At 39.0% G+C, this 13,067-nt stretch overlaps 2 protein-coding genes across 2 annotated transcripts; both read left to right on the top strand.

Annotated features, from left to right (window-relative positions):
* The first annotated feature begins 237 nt into the window (after positions 1-237).
* On the top strand, positions 238-839 carry LOC129408949 (small integral membrane protein 30-like). Its single transcript, XM_055153852.1, has one exon. The coding sequence runs from the start codon at positions 298-300 to the stop codon at positions 484-486; it is 189 nt and encodes a 62-aa protein (XP_055009827.1). The 5' UTR covers positions 238-297; the 3' UTR covers positions 487-839.
* Positions 840-3,915: 3,076 nt separating this feature from the next.
* On the top strand, positions 3,916-5,049 carry gpr85 (G protein-coupled receptor 85). Its single transcript, XM_020920035.2, has one exon. The coding sequence runs from the start codon at positions 3,916-3,918 to the stop codon at positions 5,047-5,049; it is 1,134 nt and encodes a 377-aa protein (XP_020775694.1).
* The last annotated feature ends 8,018 nt before the right edge of the window (positions 5,050-13,067 follow it).

The raw sequence follows: 13,067 nt of genomic DNA, 5'->3' as shown, positions 1-13,067 counted from the left end.
ATTTAGGATTATGCCTTGTAGTATAATATTATAGTATTATATTAGGCAAAAGCTTGTAAATCGAGAATAATTGATTCATACTTTCAAGAAATAATATTCTGCATTAATATTTTTGTGTAGGAGCTCTATTTTGAGACAAAGAGAAACAAGGATCTTGTCCTGGATACATGTGTTGGAATAAAAACTGCGCGCTATTGGCTGAGCGAAAGCGGAAGTGCAGCGCTCTGTTGTTGTCACCTGACCTGACGCAGACGACGCTTCTTCCCGAAAGTGCACAGCAACAGCGGAAAACTCAACATGGCTCCTAAACTTCTGCTCCCCAGCGCAGCACTAACTCTTTGGCTCTTCCTCGCATGTTTTATCCCCGCGGTGGAGGCATACGACGCGGGAGACGCCATCGCTCTCCTGCTCGGGTCTGTCGTGACCGGGGTGGGCTTCTGCGCCTGTCTGGGCTGGTACGCGCGGAAGAGGAACGAGCAGCTGTGATGAAGACTTTAGGATTGTAGCCATCTGTTACCTGCACATCTCTCCGAGAGCTCTTTATGAAACACGGGCTCAAATGTGTGTCAGGCAGACGCTGTTATCAACTGTGCCTTTACGCACCGCGCGTAAAATCGACCACGTGGACACACTATTTGGATCCAGGAAGTACAGAAATGAGAACTGACGGAGCACTGCTGAGATTACTGACCAAATGTCGTCCACTTCTGCTTACTGACTGCTCTATGTACTCTATGCATTTTGTGAAGGCTTTGTTTTAAGATTTGTTTTAGTTCTGAAGCCTGATATAAAACTATGCATTATCCCAAAGTATGCCAATAAAAATGTTTCATAATTTACCAGGAGTTAACGTGTTACTGTAGGACCTAGCTCTGATTTGTCTTCACTATTTGACACCAAACTCACGAGTTGTCTTAATGAAGGAATGAAAATAATATTGCCATGTCCATCTGCAATTATAAGCTACTATTCACGTGACAACAGCTGATGCCTTCCGGGTTGTGGCCTAGTTACTACAACAGCTGGGTTAGATTTATGATTTAGGCTACAGTAAACCCATTAATACAACATGTAAACATAGGATACTTTAATTCAGTAGTCTACCCACTTAATAGAGCTGTACTGCTTTTGATCATATCCCAGTGTTATGGAAAACACACATCTTCAACATGTAATAGTTGTGTTGTAGCAGTTTATGTTCTGATTGAATATATAACATGTGATACACTACACTACCAACCACAGCGTGGTTTCCCACTCATAAAATATAGAAACTGAGAAAATGATAGCATAACATCCTACATATATGTCTTCTCATTACTATTTCATATGTAGTTCAGGTAGAGACTTTCCCCTCACTGTTGCAGTTAATGTCAGCTGGATGTACACAACTTTTGGGTAATTGAATCGTTCACTTGTTTCACATCAGTACTGTACATGTTTCAGAAATCAACCTCTATCAATTTGTCATAGGCACACGATACAGCAGGACCAGGGAAAGTGCTAATCAATTATGCATAGTACAGGGAAGCTAAGTTGAGCCAACCTGTCTGTATACTCGAGCGTGTTCGCAGTCAAACATGTATGAGGACAATGGAGTGTGTGTTTACCTTTGAAACTGTAGGGAGCACATATAGGGCTAGATACAGCAAATGGGTTTTAGCCTGTGTTTGTGGAGGAACATGACAAAGATGTATTCAATAAAGTAATAGTAGCAGCCATTGCAACTCAAGTCCATTTTAAGATAGGCAATACAGCTTAAAGGTCCTATATTACACAAAATTGACTCGTGAGCTTTTAGCCATGTTATAATGTTGTTACGTCATCAAAAACATACCTGGAATGTTTGTTTTGTTCACATGTTTGAGTAATCCTTTATTATTAGTCAGTTTACATCTCCAAATCTCAAAATGCTCTGTTCCAGTGAACGGAGTTTAAAAACACAGTGAAGCCGGCCATGTAGGCTATTACCACATGACATCTCAAGGTGTATTTTTATTGTTTGAGAGATGAACACAGTGTACATGTGCAGGGTTTGTGTGTTAAACGTGTGCAAATGAAACAAAACACAACTCCAGGTAAGTTTTTGATAAGGACACAATGTTATAACATGGATCAGAAAATAGTGTAATATAGGACCTTTAAATGAAAAATAAAGTTGAGTTATAGTCAGATTGATAGCTTATATAGACCTCTATATATTCACCTTCCCGTTTTACATAAGCTGTTGCTTTAGTCTGCTGATAATAAAAGCTTGTCTGTCGCACACTGATGAAACATGAAACGTAAGCGGCGATTCCTGTCGCCTATCTGCGGCTGACAGGAGGAGACTACCGCGGTGATGTGGGAGAACCGGGGCAGATGTGACTCGGCCCAAAGAGCAGATGTTACCGTGAGAGAGGAGAGAGAGGTGCCGCTGCTGCCACTGCTGCTGCTGCAACAAGACACAAGACGCGTCTTGGATCACAAATAGGGATGCAGAACGCATGCGCACTGAGCTCCGTTTACTGTAGGATATTCACTGTGGAGGAAAAAAACGGAGGCAGGCAGGGAAGGCAGGCAACAAATCGAGCTTTTCAGAAAAACATTAAATGCCGACTGGTGCAATGTAAATAACCTACCAGAGACAAAGGACCGGGGATTATCAACAGGTAGGGATTTTTGACTGATTTGGGCTTCGAGATGAGCGTCTTGGTTTGAGCCTTTTCCTTTTTTCTTTTTTGGCCTTGTCTTGTCTGTCTGGGCGATTCACATAGAGCGAAGACTTGGGAATGACTCTAGTCTAATGGACGCACGGATACGTTACAATCTTATGAGGCTTTTGGATACAACGACGGCACCGTTTGTTTTTAAGGGGACGTGTCGGATTTAAACGAGCGTAAACGACACGACTGGCACTCGGAGGATGCATAATCTATTAACACGTAAGTAGATATTAGACAGTATTCATCACATAGCCACCGTCAACAATGCAGTAGATCTGTGAGCTTGTCTCGATGGCAAAAAAAAAAAAAAAAAAAAATCCCGCGCATAAACAGCCAAACGCTTTGGATATGCGGTTTTCACAGTGAGCGCCTGTTCGTCTGTTTCCCTCAACTCTTTATAATCAGAAATGCGGTGTAAAATGGAGGTAGAAGGGTCGCTAAACGCCCTAATGAGATCGTCGTCTAATAATCCAGTTAACCTTTAATCAGACAAAAACACCAGCGCGTTATTACGCATTCAGGCTCTTCGGAGATTTTTTTCCATATCGCATAAAAGACGAGAGGGGGCGAGTTTATTCGAGGCATCCACCGCTTTAGAGCTGCTCCTCTTCTGTGTTCTGCAGGGTGTGATCCAGAACCATTGCCTGGACCGCATTTATAAACCCCGAGATATCAAAATGGATGAACGGAAAAAAGAAAGGGGAAAAAAAACAAGCCTATTTGTGTAACACTTGGGCATCAGATGGGCACCGTTTGTGTGTGTGCCTTTTTTTCTTTCATGTTGCTTTGTTCTGGAAATTCCGGAGCCCTCATGAAAGAAAATATAAATTTTCACATCACATAAATGTCGTGAAATCACAATGTATCAATAGCCCCATAATTTTAATGTATCGTCATTTAAATTAGTAGCTGGGATTAGGATTTGAAATATGAATTATATAGACAGACAGACTGACAAAATGGGTTGTTTATCAGTTATATCATTTGAAACATATGTAGTTATGTTATGCTACTGAATGTTGATTGGTGGGTGATATTTTTCAGGGATGTTTTTCAAGGTGTGATGAGACAAAGGAACAAAGGATGCCTTAGAGCTGAGGTTGCCTATATGCCTGGAAACCTCTTCAAAGCACACCGCCAAATGGATGTAACGCCTCCCCTCGCTGCCTCTAGATCATGATACTCAGCTGAAGCTATCCCCGCTATCTATATGATCCCTCCTCCATCTATGGCGAACTATAGCCATGCAGGGGACCACAACATCTTGCAGAATGTCTCTCCTCTTGCCACGTTCCTTAAATTGACCTCTCTGGGTTTCATCATTGGCGTTGGTGTAGTTGGAAACCTCCTGATCTCCATCCTGCTGGTCAAAGACAAGAGCTTGCATCGAGCGCCATACTATTTCCTGCTGGACCTGTGTGCATCGGACATTCTGCGCTCGGCGATCTGCTTCCCCTTCGTTTTCACCTCCGTCAAGAATGGATCGGCCTGGACGTACGGCACGCTGACCTGCAAAGTCATCGCCTTCCTGGGGGTGCTGTCCTGTTTCCACACGGCGTTCATGTTGTTTTGTGTGAGCGTCACGCGGTACCTGGCCATCGCGCACCACCGCTTCTACACCAAGCGGCTGACCTTCTGGACGTGCTTGGCAGTCATCTGTATGGTGTGGACGTTGTCGGTGGCGATGGCGTTCCCCCCGGTGCTGGACGTAGGGACGTACTCGTTTATCCGAGAGGAGGACCAGTGCACGTTCCAGCACCGCTCCTTCAGGGCCAACGACTCGCTGGGCTTTATGCTGCTGCTGGCTCTCATCCTCCTGGCCACACAGCTGGTTTACCTCAAGCTCATTTTCTTTGTTCATGACCGCCGGAAAATGAAACCGGTCCAGTTTGTGCCTGCCGTCAGCCAGAACTGGACCTTCCACGGGCCGGGGGCTAGCGGGCAGGCCGCGGCTAACTGGTTAGCGGGGTTTGGTCGTGGGCCCACCCCGCCCACTCTGCTGGGCATCCGGCAGAACAGCAACGCGGCGGGACGGCGCCGCCTGCTGGTGCTGGACGAGTTCAAAACAGAGAAGAGGATTAGTAGGATGTTCTACATCATGACCTTTTTCTTCCTGGCTCTGTGGGGGCCCTATCTGGTGGCGTGCTACTGGAGGGTTTTTGCCAGGGGCCCAGTGGTCCCTGCGGGCTACCTGACGGCAGCCGTGTGGATGAGCTTCGCCCAGGCTGGGGTCAACCCCTTCATCTGCATCTTCTCCAACAGGGAGCTGCGGCGCTGCTTCAGCACCACTCTCCTCTACTGCAGAAAATCCAGGTTACCAAGGGAACCTTACTGCGTTATATGAAGGCTCTCTGGGTCTCTGTGTTCCCAGATTGATCTGTACAGCGCTCTTTTCTCTTCATCCTCCGTCTCTCCTGCTCTGACCCGGGCTTGGAGGGAGAAGCTGGACTGTCGGGCCCTGTCCAAGTGATTGAATATAATGGTGTCCAACATGGAGGCTGAGGGGAATAGAATTAGATACAGGAGGTGAGGAGCTTCTCCTGTTTTTGTTCCAGACATTGTGGAAAGGCCATGCAAATGCAGAGATTAAAAAATAAAAAATACAAAAAATTGACAAGCAATGATAACCTCTTGCTTTGGATATTTGAAGATGCTACATTTGTGAGGTGTGACATAATAAAATAAAATAAGAAAAGAAAAAAATACAGAAACAAAGAAATGATACCTCTCAAGGAATCACTGGAAATGTTTTACATTTTAAGAGTTGCACTAAAAGAAGATGTAAAGATGCTTTTTTGGTCTACAATTGGCAATTGAATTGCTAAGACAACTTTTTCTCTTTTTCAAAACTAACATTGAATGCTTTAATTTGCAACAGACTACACAATCGCTGTAAGTAAAGCAAAACATGGTGACTGTTGGAATACACCATCTCGAGAGGATAAAATGGTTTTAATGTAAGTGATATCTTTTTCATTTCCTGGGAGGGGGCTCACCGATGGGGGATTTACAATGTGTACTTTTTGAAGTTGCAACTTAAGAACTAGAGATGATTTCTTGTAGTTTTACGATCCATACGTCCTCAGTGTCTGGCATCGTTATTTTTATTATCATCCTTTATTATAAAAAAGAGGAAAAAAGTGGAAGTGATGTTTGGATTTTTTTGAAGTTGCTTTTGAAGATCAACCTTGTGCTTAAAAAAGACATTGAAGAAGTAGTTTAAATGTTTGGTCATCTCCATGTACCCACACATATTGTCACAGTATTGCTGATGCCACTCCGGGTGTTCTTGCCTTAACGGTTCTGATACTGTCATATTTGTTATTTATTCACGTTTTTTTGTTTTGTTTTATTTCTTTAGATTCAAGGAGATTTCTGTTTTCTTTACACCGACCATCAATTTGAAGTGCATGTTAATTTGACAAGCTGGTCCACTCCCATGAGCACTAAACAGCCCATATTAATTCTGCATTGGTTTTGCTACACCCCACTATCTGCTCACAGCACTGGGAGACATGTATGAATGGGTATCACTGCAAGTATTTCTTTTTGTGTATGGGTGCATTTGGATCATTCAACTGTCACTTCAAGACCAGAGCCTTAGTACAAAAAACTTGCACAATTTGTAAAAAATGTAAAAGTCAAAAAAAGACATTTAAGGCACACTGTCTTGTTATACTTTCCCTAACATTTGCTCTGATTGTTTTCAATGACTTACTTTTTCTCTCTTGTGGCCATTTTAATATTTATTATCTATTCTTTTTGTATATTATAGATAGATTGTGTGTAAGTATGTATGTGTCTTTCATTTTTGAAGTCCCGAATGTGAGTAACAGTTTCAGTTAGGACTGCATTTGCTGAAAGTTAACTGTGTAATCTGTTGCTTTTTGAAAATAAAAAAGTTTCAATTTTGCAAAAAAAAATAATAATTTGTCTCTTTAGTGGGAGATGATGTGACCGTGACCTGTCAAACCTGCACAATCATTGCTTTTAAACTTTGCTCAGAAAAGTTACATTCAAAACACTAATGACTTCTTTTTGACAAGTGCAATTTGCGTCAAGCTGCTTTTTGGGTGTCAAATTATGAAATGTGTTTGAAAGATCTGTTTTGTGTCATCGTGTCACTGTATCCCCAGGACTCTACTATCAATTAGTGCAAAATTAAAAGGTTGAAATGTGTCCAAAGAGACGCACCATACACTAAGATTCAACCCACACAACAATAATTTATTATGATGAAAACAACATTACTAATTTCAGTATCAACATGGATTCGTTGGGTGGCCATAATTTCTATTCAATTTATTTTTGTAGAACACAAAGTCACAACAGCAGCCGCCTTCAGGGTTTAATGAAAGTGTTGACAAAACCAACAGAAAATCAAACAGTGTAACAGTCATGGGTCAAAAACACACACAGATTAACCAATATTTACAGACATTATTAGACTGTGTTAGACAGCAAGTAGGGGGGGGGGGAATAAAAGACAGTATTTTCTAGGAGCCAGATCAAAATTTCAATTTGATTTTAAGAGGTAAACATAATAAGTGATCTACTTCTTCTTTAAATTTGCACTTCACTGTGATTAGTTAAATCCAATTGTCACTTACTCAGAGCCTTAAAAAAAGTTGTTCAGTGAGAGAAACATGTGTTGTGTTGAAAATTTGTGAATCATGATATGAGGTTTTAATCAAAATAGCAAAGTGTCGCCAGGTTCAGTTCACGATTTCTTATTGCTCAACCCTAACAGAAAGTTCAGCATATACATATCTGCAATTATTACAATCTATTAAAGGCCCTATATTACATTTGTGAGCTTTAAACCATGCTATAATGCTATTACCTCTTCCAAACATACCCAGAGTTGTCTTTTCTTTTCTTCACATGTTTGAGTAGTCCTTTATTATGCGTCTGTCTAAACCACCAACGTGTTCTGTTCCACCTCGTGATGTCATGAAGGTGTAGTTTTCAACAGCTACATTTTACCTTTAGTTCAGTAGAGATTGGCAGTTCCAAAGCTGAAATTATCCATAAGATTCTAGTGAAACTGTAGAGTTTAAAAACACAGTGGAGCACTTTCTGTATTACCATATGACATCACAAGGTGGATTGAACTAAGAAGTCTAATATGTGTGTTAAATATGTGTGAAGAAATCAAAAACACAACACAGAGTATGTTTTTGATGAGGAAACATCATTATAACATAGATCAGAAACTTGTGTAATACAGGAGCTTTAAATGTTAAAAGGAATCACTATTAATTGTACACGTGATATTTCTTTTTTTTTTCATGCACATCTTAGAAGTTACTAAGCACAATGTATGTTCCGGTGACAGTATATGTTCCTCTCTTGTGCCGTTTCTTTGTGTCTTTAAGGGCTGCTCCGGCTCCACACTTGATATGTGCAGCTACACTGTGGAGTAATTGCACAGCACTCTCCTTTAATGAATACCTTTCTGTATGTGCCCTGCAGACACAAATGACATAGGTTTGTCCTGCTCTCTCATTTTAAGGTCACAATATGCTCAGAATACCAAGTGAGAAATGTCCAAATGATGTGGTGAGGAAAAGCAACTCAAGATTCCGAGAATATGGATAATAGAAAGACAATCACACTGAGACTTGAATCAGTGGTTTATGTATGACATCCAAAGGTTCAATGAAATGTTAAATTCAATGTCAAAAGTTCAGTGAAAATCTTTGGTCAAAATCTATCTTCGTCTACAGCCAAATTGTTCAACTTTAAAGGTACTATATAACACAAAATTTACTCTTGTGAGCTTTTAGCCATGGTACAAAAACATACCTGGAGTTGTGTTTTGTTTCATTCACACACACATGTTTGAGTAATACTTTATTATTAGTCTGTTTACATCTTCAAAGCTCACATGCTTTGTTCCAACTGGTGATGTCATGAAGCAGCAATTTTTAAGTTAACAGCTATGTTTTAATTTTAGTTCTGTAGAGATTAGTGATTTCAAGGATTGAATTATCCAAAATAATCTAGTAAAGATGGAGTTTAAAACACCTAAATATGCAGGATTTGTGTGTTAAATGTGTGAATGAAAACGCAACTTAAAGTATGTTTGTGATACAGAAACAACATTACAACAAAATAGTGTAATATAGGTCCTTTAATAATAAATAATATTGCACTTGACATTTGACAAACTAATTTTAAAGAGCTACAGTCAGTGATTTCAATTATAATATGCTTTTTTCAAATAAGTTTTAAGTTGACCCGTTATCGTGACTTTTTATACATTGTAAATTGTGGAATATGTGTATCAAACTGCATAAGTCATAACTAACTAGGTTGATTAACTTATGGTATTTTGTACTTCTACAGATTCAACTGACAAAACTGGCCATTGCAAGAAGCTCTTTACCTGCAATGTTTTGATGTATACTTGGACTTTTTTGTTTTAATACTAACATGTAGGCCTGTCACGATAACAAATTTTGAAATGCTGATTTAAATATAAATGAGAAACAGTAATACTGAATCTAATTTATGCCACTGATAGAAACTCTAAGAGCAGATTTAAACCACAAAAGCTGTTCTAAATGTACAATATTGCTCAAAACTCATGAGCTGCAATAAATAAATTGCAGAATGAAACTCTTTTGTGATTAGTTTGCATCTGTAATGAGTCATAGAAGTTATTAATTCAACCTTTTACAGCTTAAATCTTATCATATAGCCAAAAAATCACAATGGATTTCTCTGTAATGCAGTAAAATGTACATGCAGTAAAAACAGACCTCCTGCTTTCATATATTGAACAGTAAGGCGATATTTTAATTATCCTGACAGGCCTAAAACCCTTTACCAGTTCTTATTTGTTTATACTTCCGGCAATTCAAATTTAACACGCATTTATTTTTACTGTAACAAATGAAATGGTGCCTTTAACTGAATTGATGCTGCTGTAATGACCGTAATGCAGGTTTCTGACAACGCCTGGTGTAATGTAATGTAATGTAATTGGATCCAGTGTGTTTTTGATGAGTACTGTCTAAAAGAGGCCATTTTAGACAATTACGCTGGGATTTTTGGTCATAGATCATTTTAAATTTGGAAGCTCCTTTTATGGTGCACAGTCATTTGCTTTTATTTGAGTGATTTCGACTGTTTCTTTGTAAAATAATATACAACGAATTTAAAAAGTTATGACAAAAAACAAATTATTATTTTTTTGTGTATTATGGGTATACTTAATCTGAACATTTTATTTATGTTTTACAACTTTTTTTTCGTGGGTTTGCATAAAAATCCTAATAACTTTTCTGATGGAGAGCCCACGACCTGCTTGTCTCCATGGAGATGTTATTGTTTTGCCCCGAATGTTCCACAGTATTTTACATTTTACTATTACATTTTTAAATTTGTCAAAAAATACCTTGAAATACATGTATTCTGACTGTGAGCAGGCTCGCCTCTCCACTGATCTGACCTCTAACTTGACTTATAGCATGTATCCTGCTTGTCTCAGGGGCAATAATAAAAAAAAAATAAATAAATCAATGACAAACTGTGGAATATTTTAGACAAATCAATTGCATCTCCATGGAGACAAAAGTTACACAGTGCACCTTTAAGCACATATTATTATAGTGATGCCGGTTTGTGTATAATGTGCATATTGTGGCATTATTTGGAGCGTGAATGATGATCCCACTTCTGCAGAGTTTTGCCTGGTTCAGCTCATGCAAATGGAAAGTCTGTGTCACTTTTGAGCAGTGGCCTGTTTCTTCATCTGTTTATGTGTATTTAGCCCAGCCCCCCCTTCACCACTCCTGCTCTCTTTCTGTTTCTATTTTTAATTTTTTTTACACATTCTCTCTCATTTTTCTTTTTTTAAAATTTCTTTTTATTTTCTTGTAAGGCACCGATCTAGCTTTTTCAGTTCTGATCCAAATTCCAATACTATATAGCTTTAATTATCTGCCGAGACCCGATATGAACCAATACCAAGCAGTGCAGAGACTGAAAACAGCATTTATTCCCTTTAAACTAAAATTAATTGAGATCAAACTTTTTCTGCACTGATATTTATCTCTCACAAAAGAGCTATGTATCATTAAAAGTTTATATCGCCATCCAGGATATCTGCTCAACTAATATTTAAAAGCCAATTTAAAATCAGATCCAGATAATTTTCCAGTATCTGTGCCGATATTAGATACCAGTATCAGATCGATGCATCCTTACTCCTTTTCTCCCTCTGTCTATAGCGGATCAGCTCAATTCATGCTTACGTCACAAACCAGGAAGACGTTTGGAAACATGCAATGACTTCCGGTGTAGTTAGCGACACTGGGCTCGCCAACCGACTGTGATAAAACCCACTGAAATAAATGTAATCAGCGGTAAAATGAAGACTGCATACGTATGTGCTGTTTTGAATCATCTTTGGCCCCGCATCTCTTCTTATTGCACGTAACTATGAAACCTGAGGTATGGTTATAACTGGTGGTTAGCTGAACATAATAGAATGATACAGAGGTGGAGACTTGCAAGTCATGACTTGGATTCGAGTCAGACTTGAGTAACTATTTTTAGGATTTGAGACTTGACTTGATAAAATAGACTAAGATTTGGGACTTCACTTGGACTTGAGGCCTGTGACTTGAGAAGACTTGAGAAGCACTTTTAAATCTGAATTCTTTCTATTTTGATTGTAATGATTCACTTTAAGATCTTGCCAAGACTTTTAAAAAAGAAACATTAACATTTCTACAACTCCTACAAACTTTATAAATACTCTCATGTAAATATACTATGGCTTTATAAATACAATTTATCTTAAAAGTCATAAATTGCAAAAAATCTAAGCTATATTTGGTACTTTGGTTTAAAGACATGAAATGACTTGAAGCTTAAAGCAGATGACTTGGACTTGACTTGGACTTATGGGCCAGTCACTCGAGACTCGACTTGGACTCGCCTGTATTTGACTTGGGACTTGACTTGGACTTGAGGTCAAAGACTTGAGACTTACTTGAGACTTGCAAAACGACAACTTGGTCCCACCTCTGGAACACTACAATGACATGTAGATGAAGAAAACCGGCGCATATTTCTAATTTTTCCTAGATTTTGACCGACTTACTACCATGACCAGAGGCCGCCAGAAGTTGTCATCACATGTCTCCAAACATTTTCTTGGTTTGTAACGTAAGCGTGAATAGAGCCTATTCTTTCTTTACTCTTCTCTTCTCTTTCTTTTTTCTTCTATTTTTTGTCATTCGCTTCCCCCGTTTCCATACATCACTGGCAGTAAACTTTTCTTTTTTTAATTCTCTCTCTTTTGTATCTTTATTTCATTCTCTCACCTGTCTCTCTGATTATTATTATTATTTTTATTATTATCATTATTGTAGCACAACATTTATTTAGATCATGCATCATTTCAATGGGTCGGAAACATTTTAAACAAATTGGAGCCATCATAAAAATAAACATAAAGAGTCAGTTTTTTGAACGGCTCTTTGAAATGAACAGATCCAAAAGATTCGGATCCCATAAAAGAGCCAGAGGTCCCATCACTACTATCCATCCTTTCTCATGCTATTTTTGTCGCTTGTACCTCCCTTTATTCTGTTTTTTTTTCCTCTCTCCCTCTCCCTCTTTTCCTACCCTCATCTCTCTCTCTCTCTCTCGTTTTCTTCCTGTTTTTGATATTGCCCTATTGCTCATTCTGTTGTTTTTATATCATCCTTTTATTTTCTCATTTTCACTCAAATTTTTTCTCTTTTCTTTCTCCTCTCTATTGTGGTTTCTCACATTCTCATCCCCATTCATCCTGCTCTCTGTCTTCTGTTCTTTTTCTCATACTCTGTCTTCCTATATCTCTTTCCCCTCTCTCTTTCTCTGTCAGTCTCTCTCTCATCTCTCTTTCTCTCTCCGTTTGATCAAATAAAGGCGATATGCAAAGGGGGAAAAAAAAGTCTCCCTCAAAAGTGCACAAAAACACACAACCATTGTCAACACTGAAACTAATGAGAGCTCTGTGGTCCTCAGTTCTCTTTGTTTACACTAGAAACATTTCACACTTTTAAGATCAGTGGATGGGTTTTGGCTTCTTCTGAATGAGGTTTTCATGTGTCATTTCAATGTCACTCTTATGACGATCCAGTATTTTGGCGACTAAACCACCGCCAATGGGTTTCAAGGGAAAGCAAATCAAACCAGGATTCATTTTGGTGTTATAATGACTGAAAATCTCTCATGTTTTTTTCTGTACAAATGTTTGAATTCTTTCCCTTTTTGTTTAAAGTGCAAATCACAGCTCAGACTAGTTAGTTAGTGTAGTTAGTTTGGTTGGACACAGACAGCATACATGACATGACATAC

This window comes from Boleophthalmus pectinirostris, unplaced genomic scaffold (genome assembly GCF_026225935.1).
Source record: "Boleophthalmus pectinirostris isolate CB_2022bp ecotype Guang Dong unplaced genomic scaffold, ASM2622593v1 HiC_scaffold_18, whole genome shotgun sequence".
NCBI lineage: Eukaryota > Metazoa > Chordata > Actinopteri > Gobiiformes > Gobiidae > Boleophthalmus > Boleophthalmus pectinirostris.
This window is presented reverse-complemented; position numbering and strand designations above follow the sequence as displayed.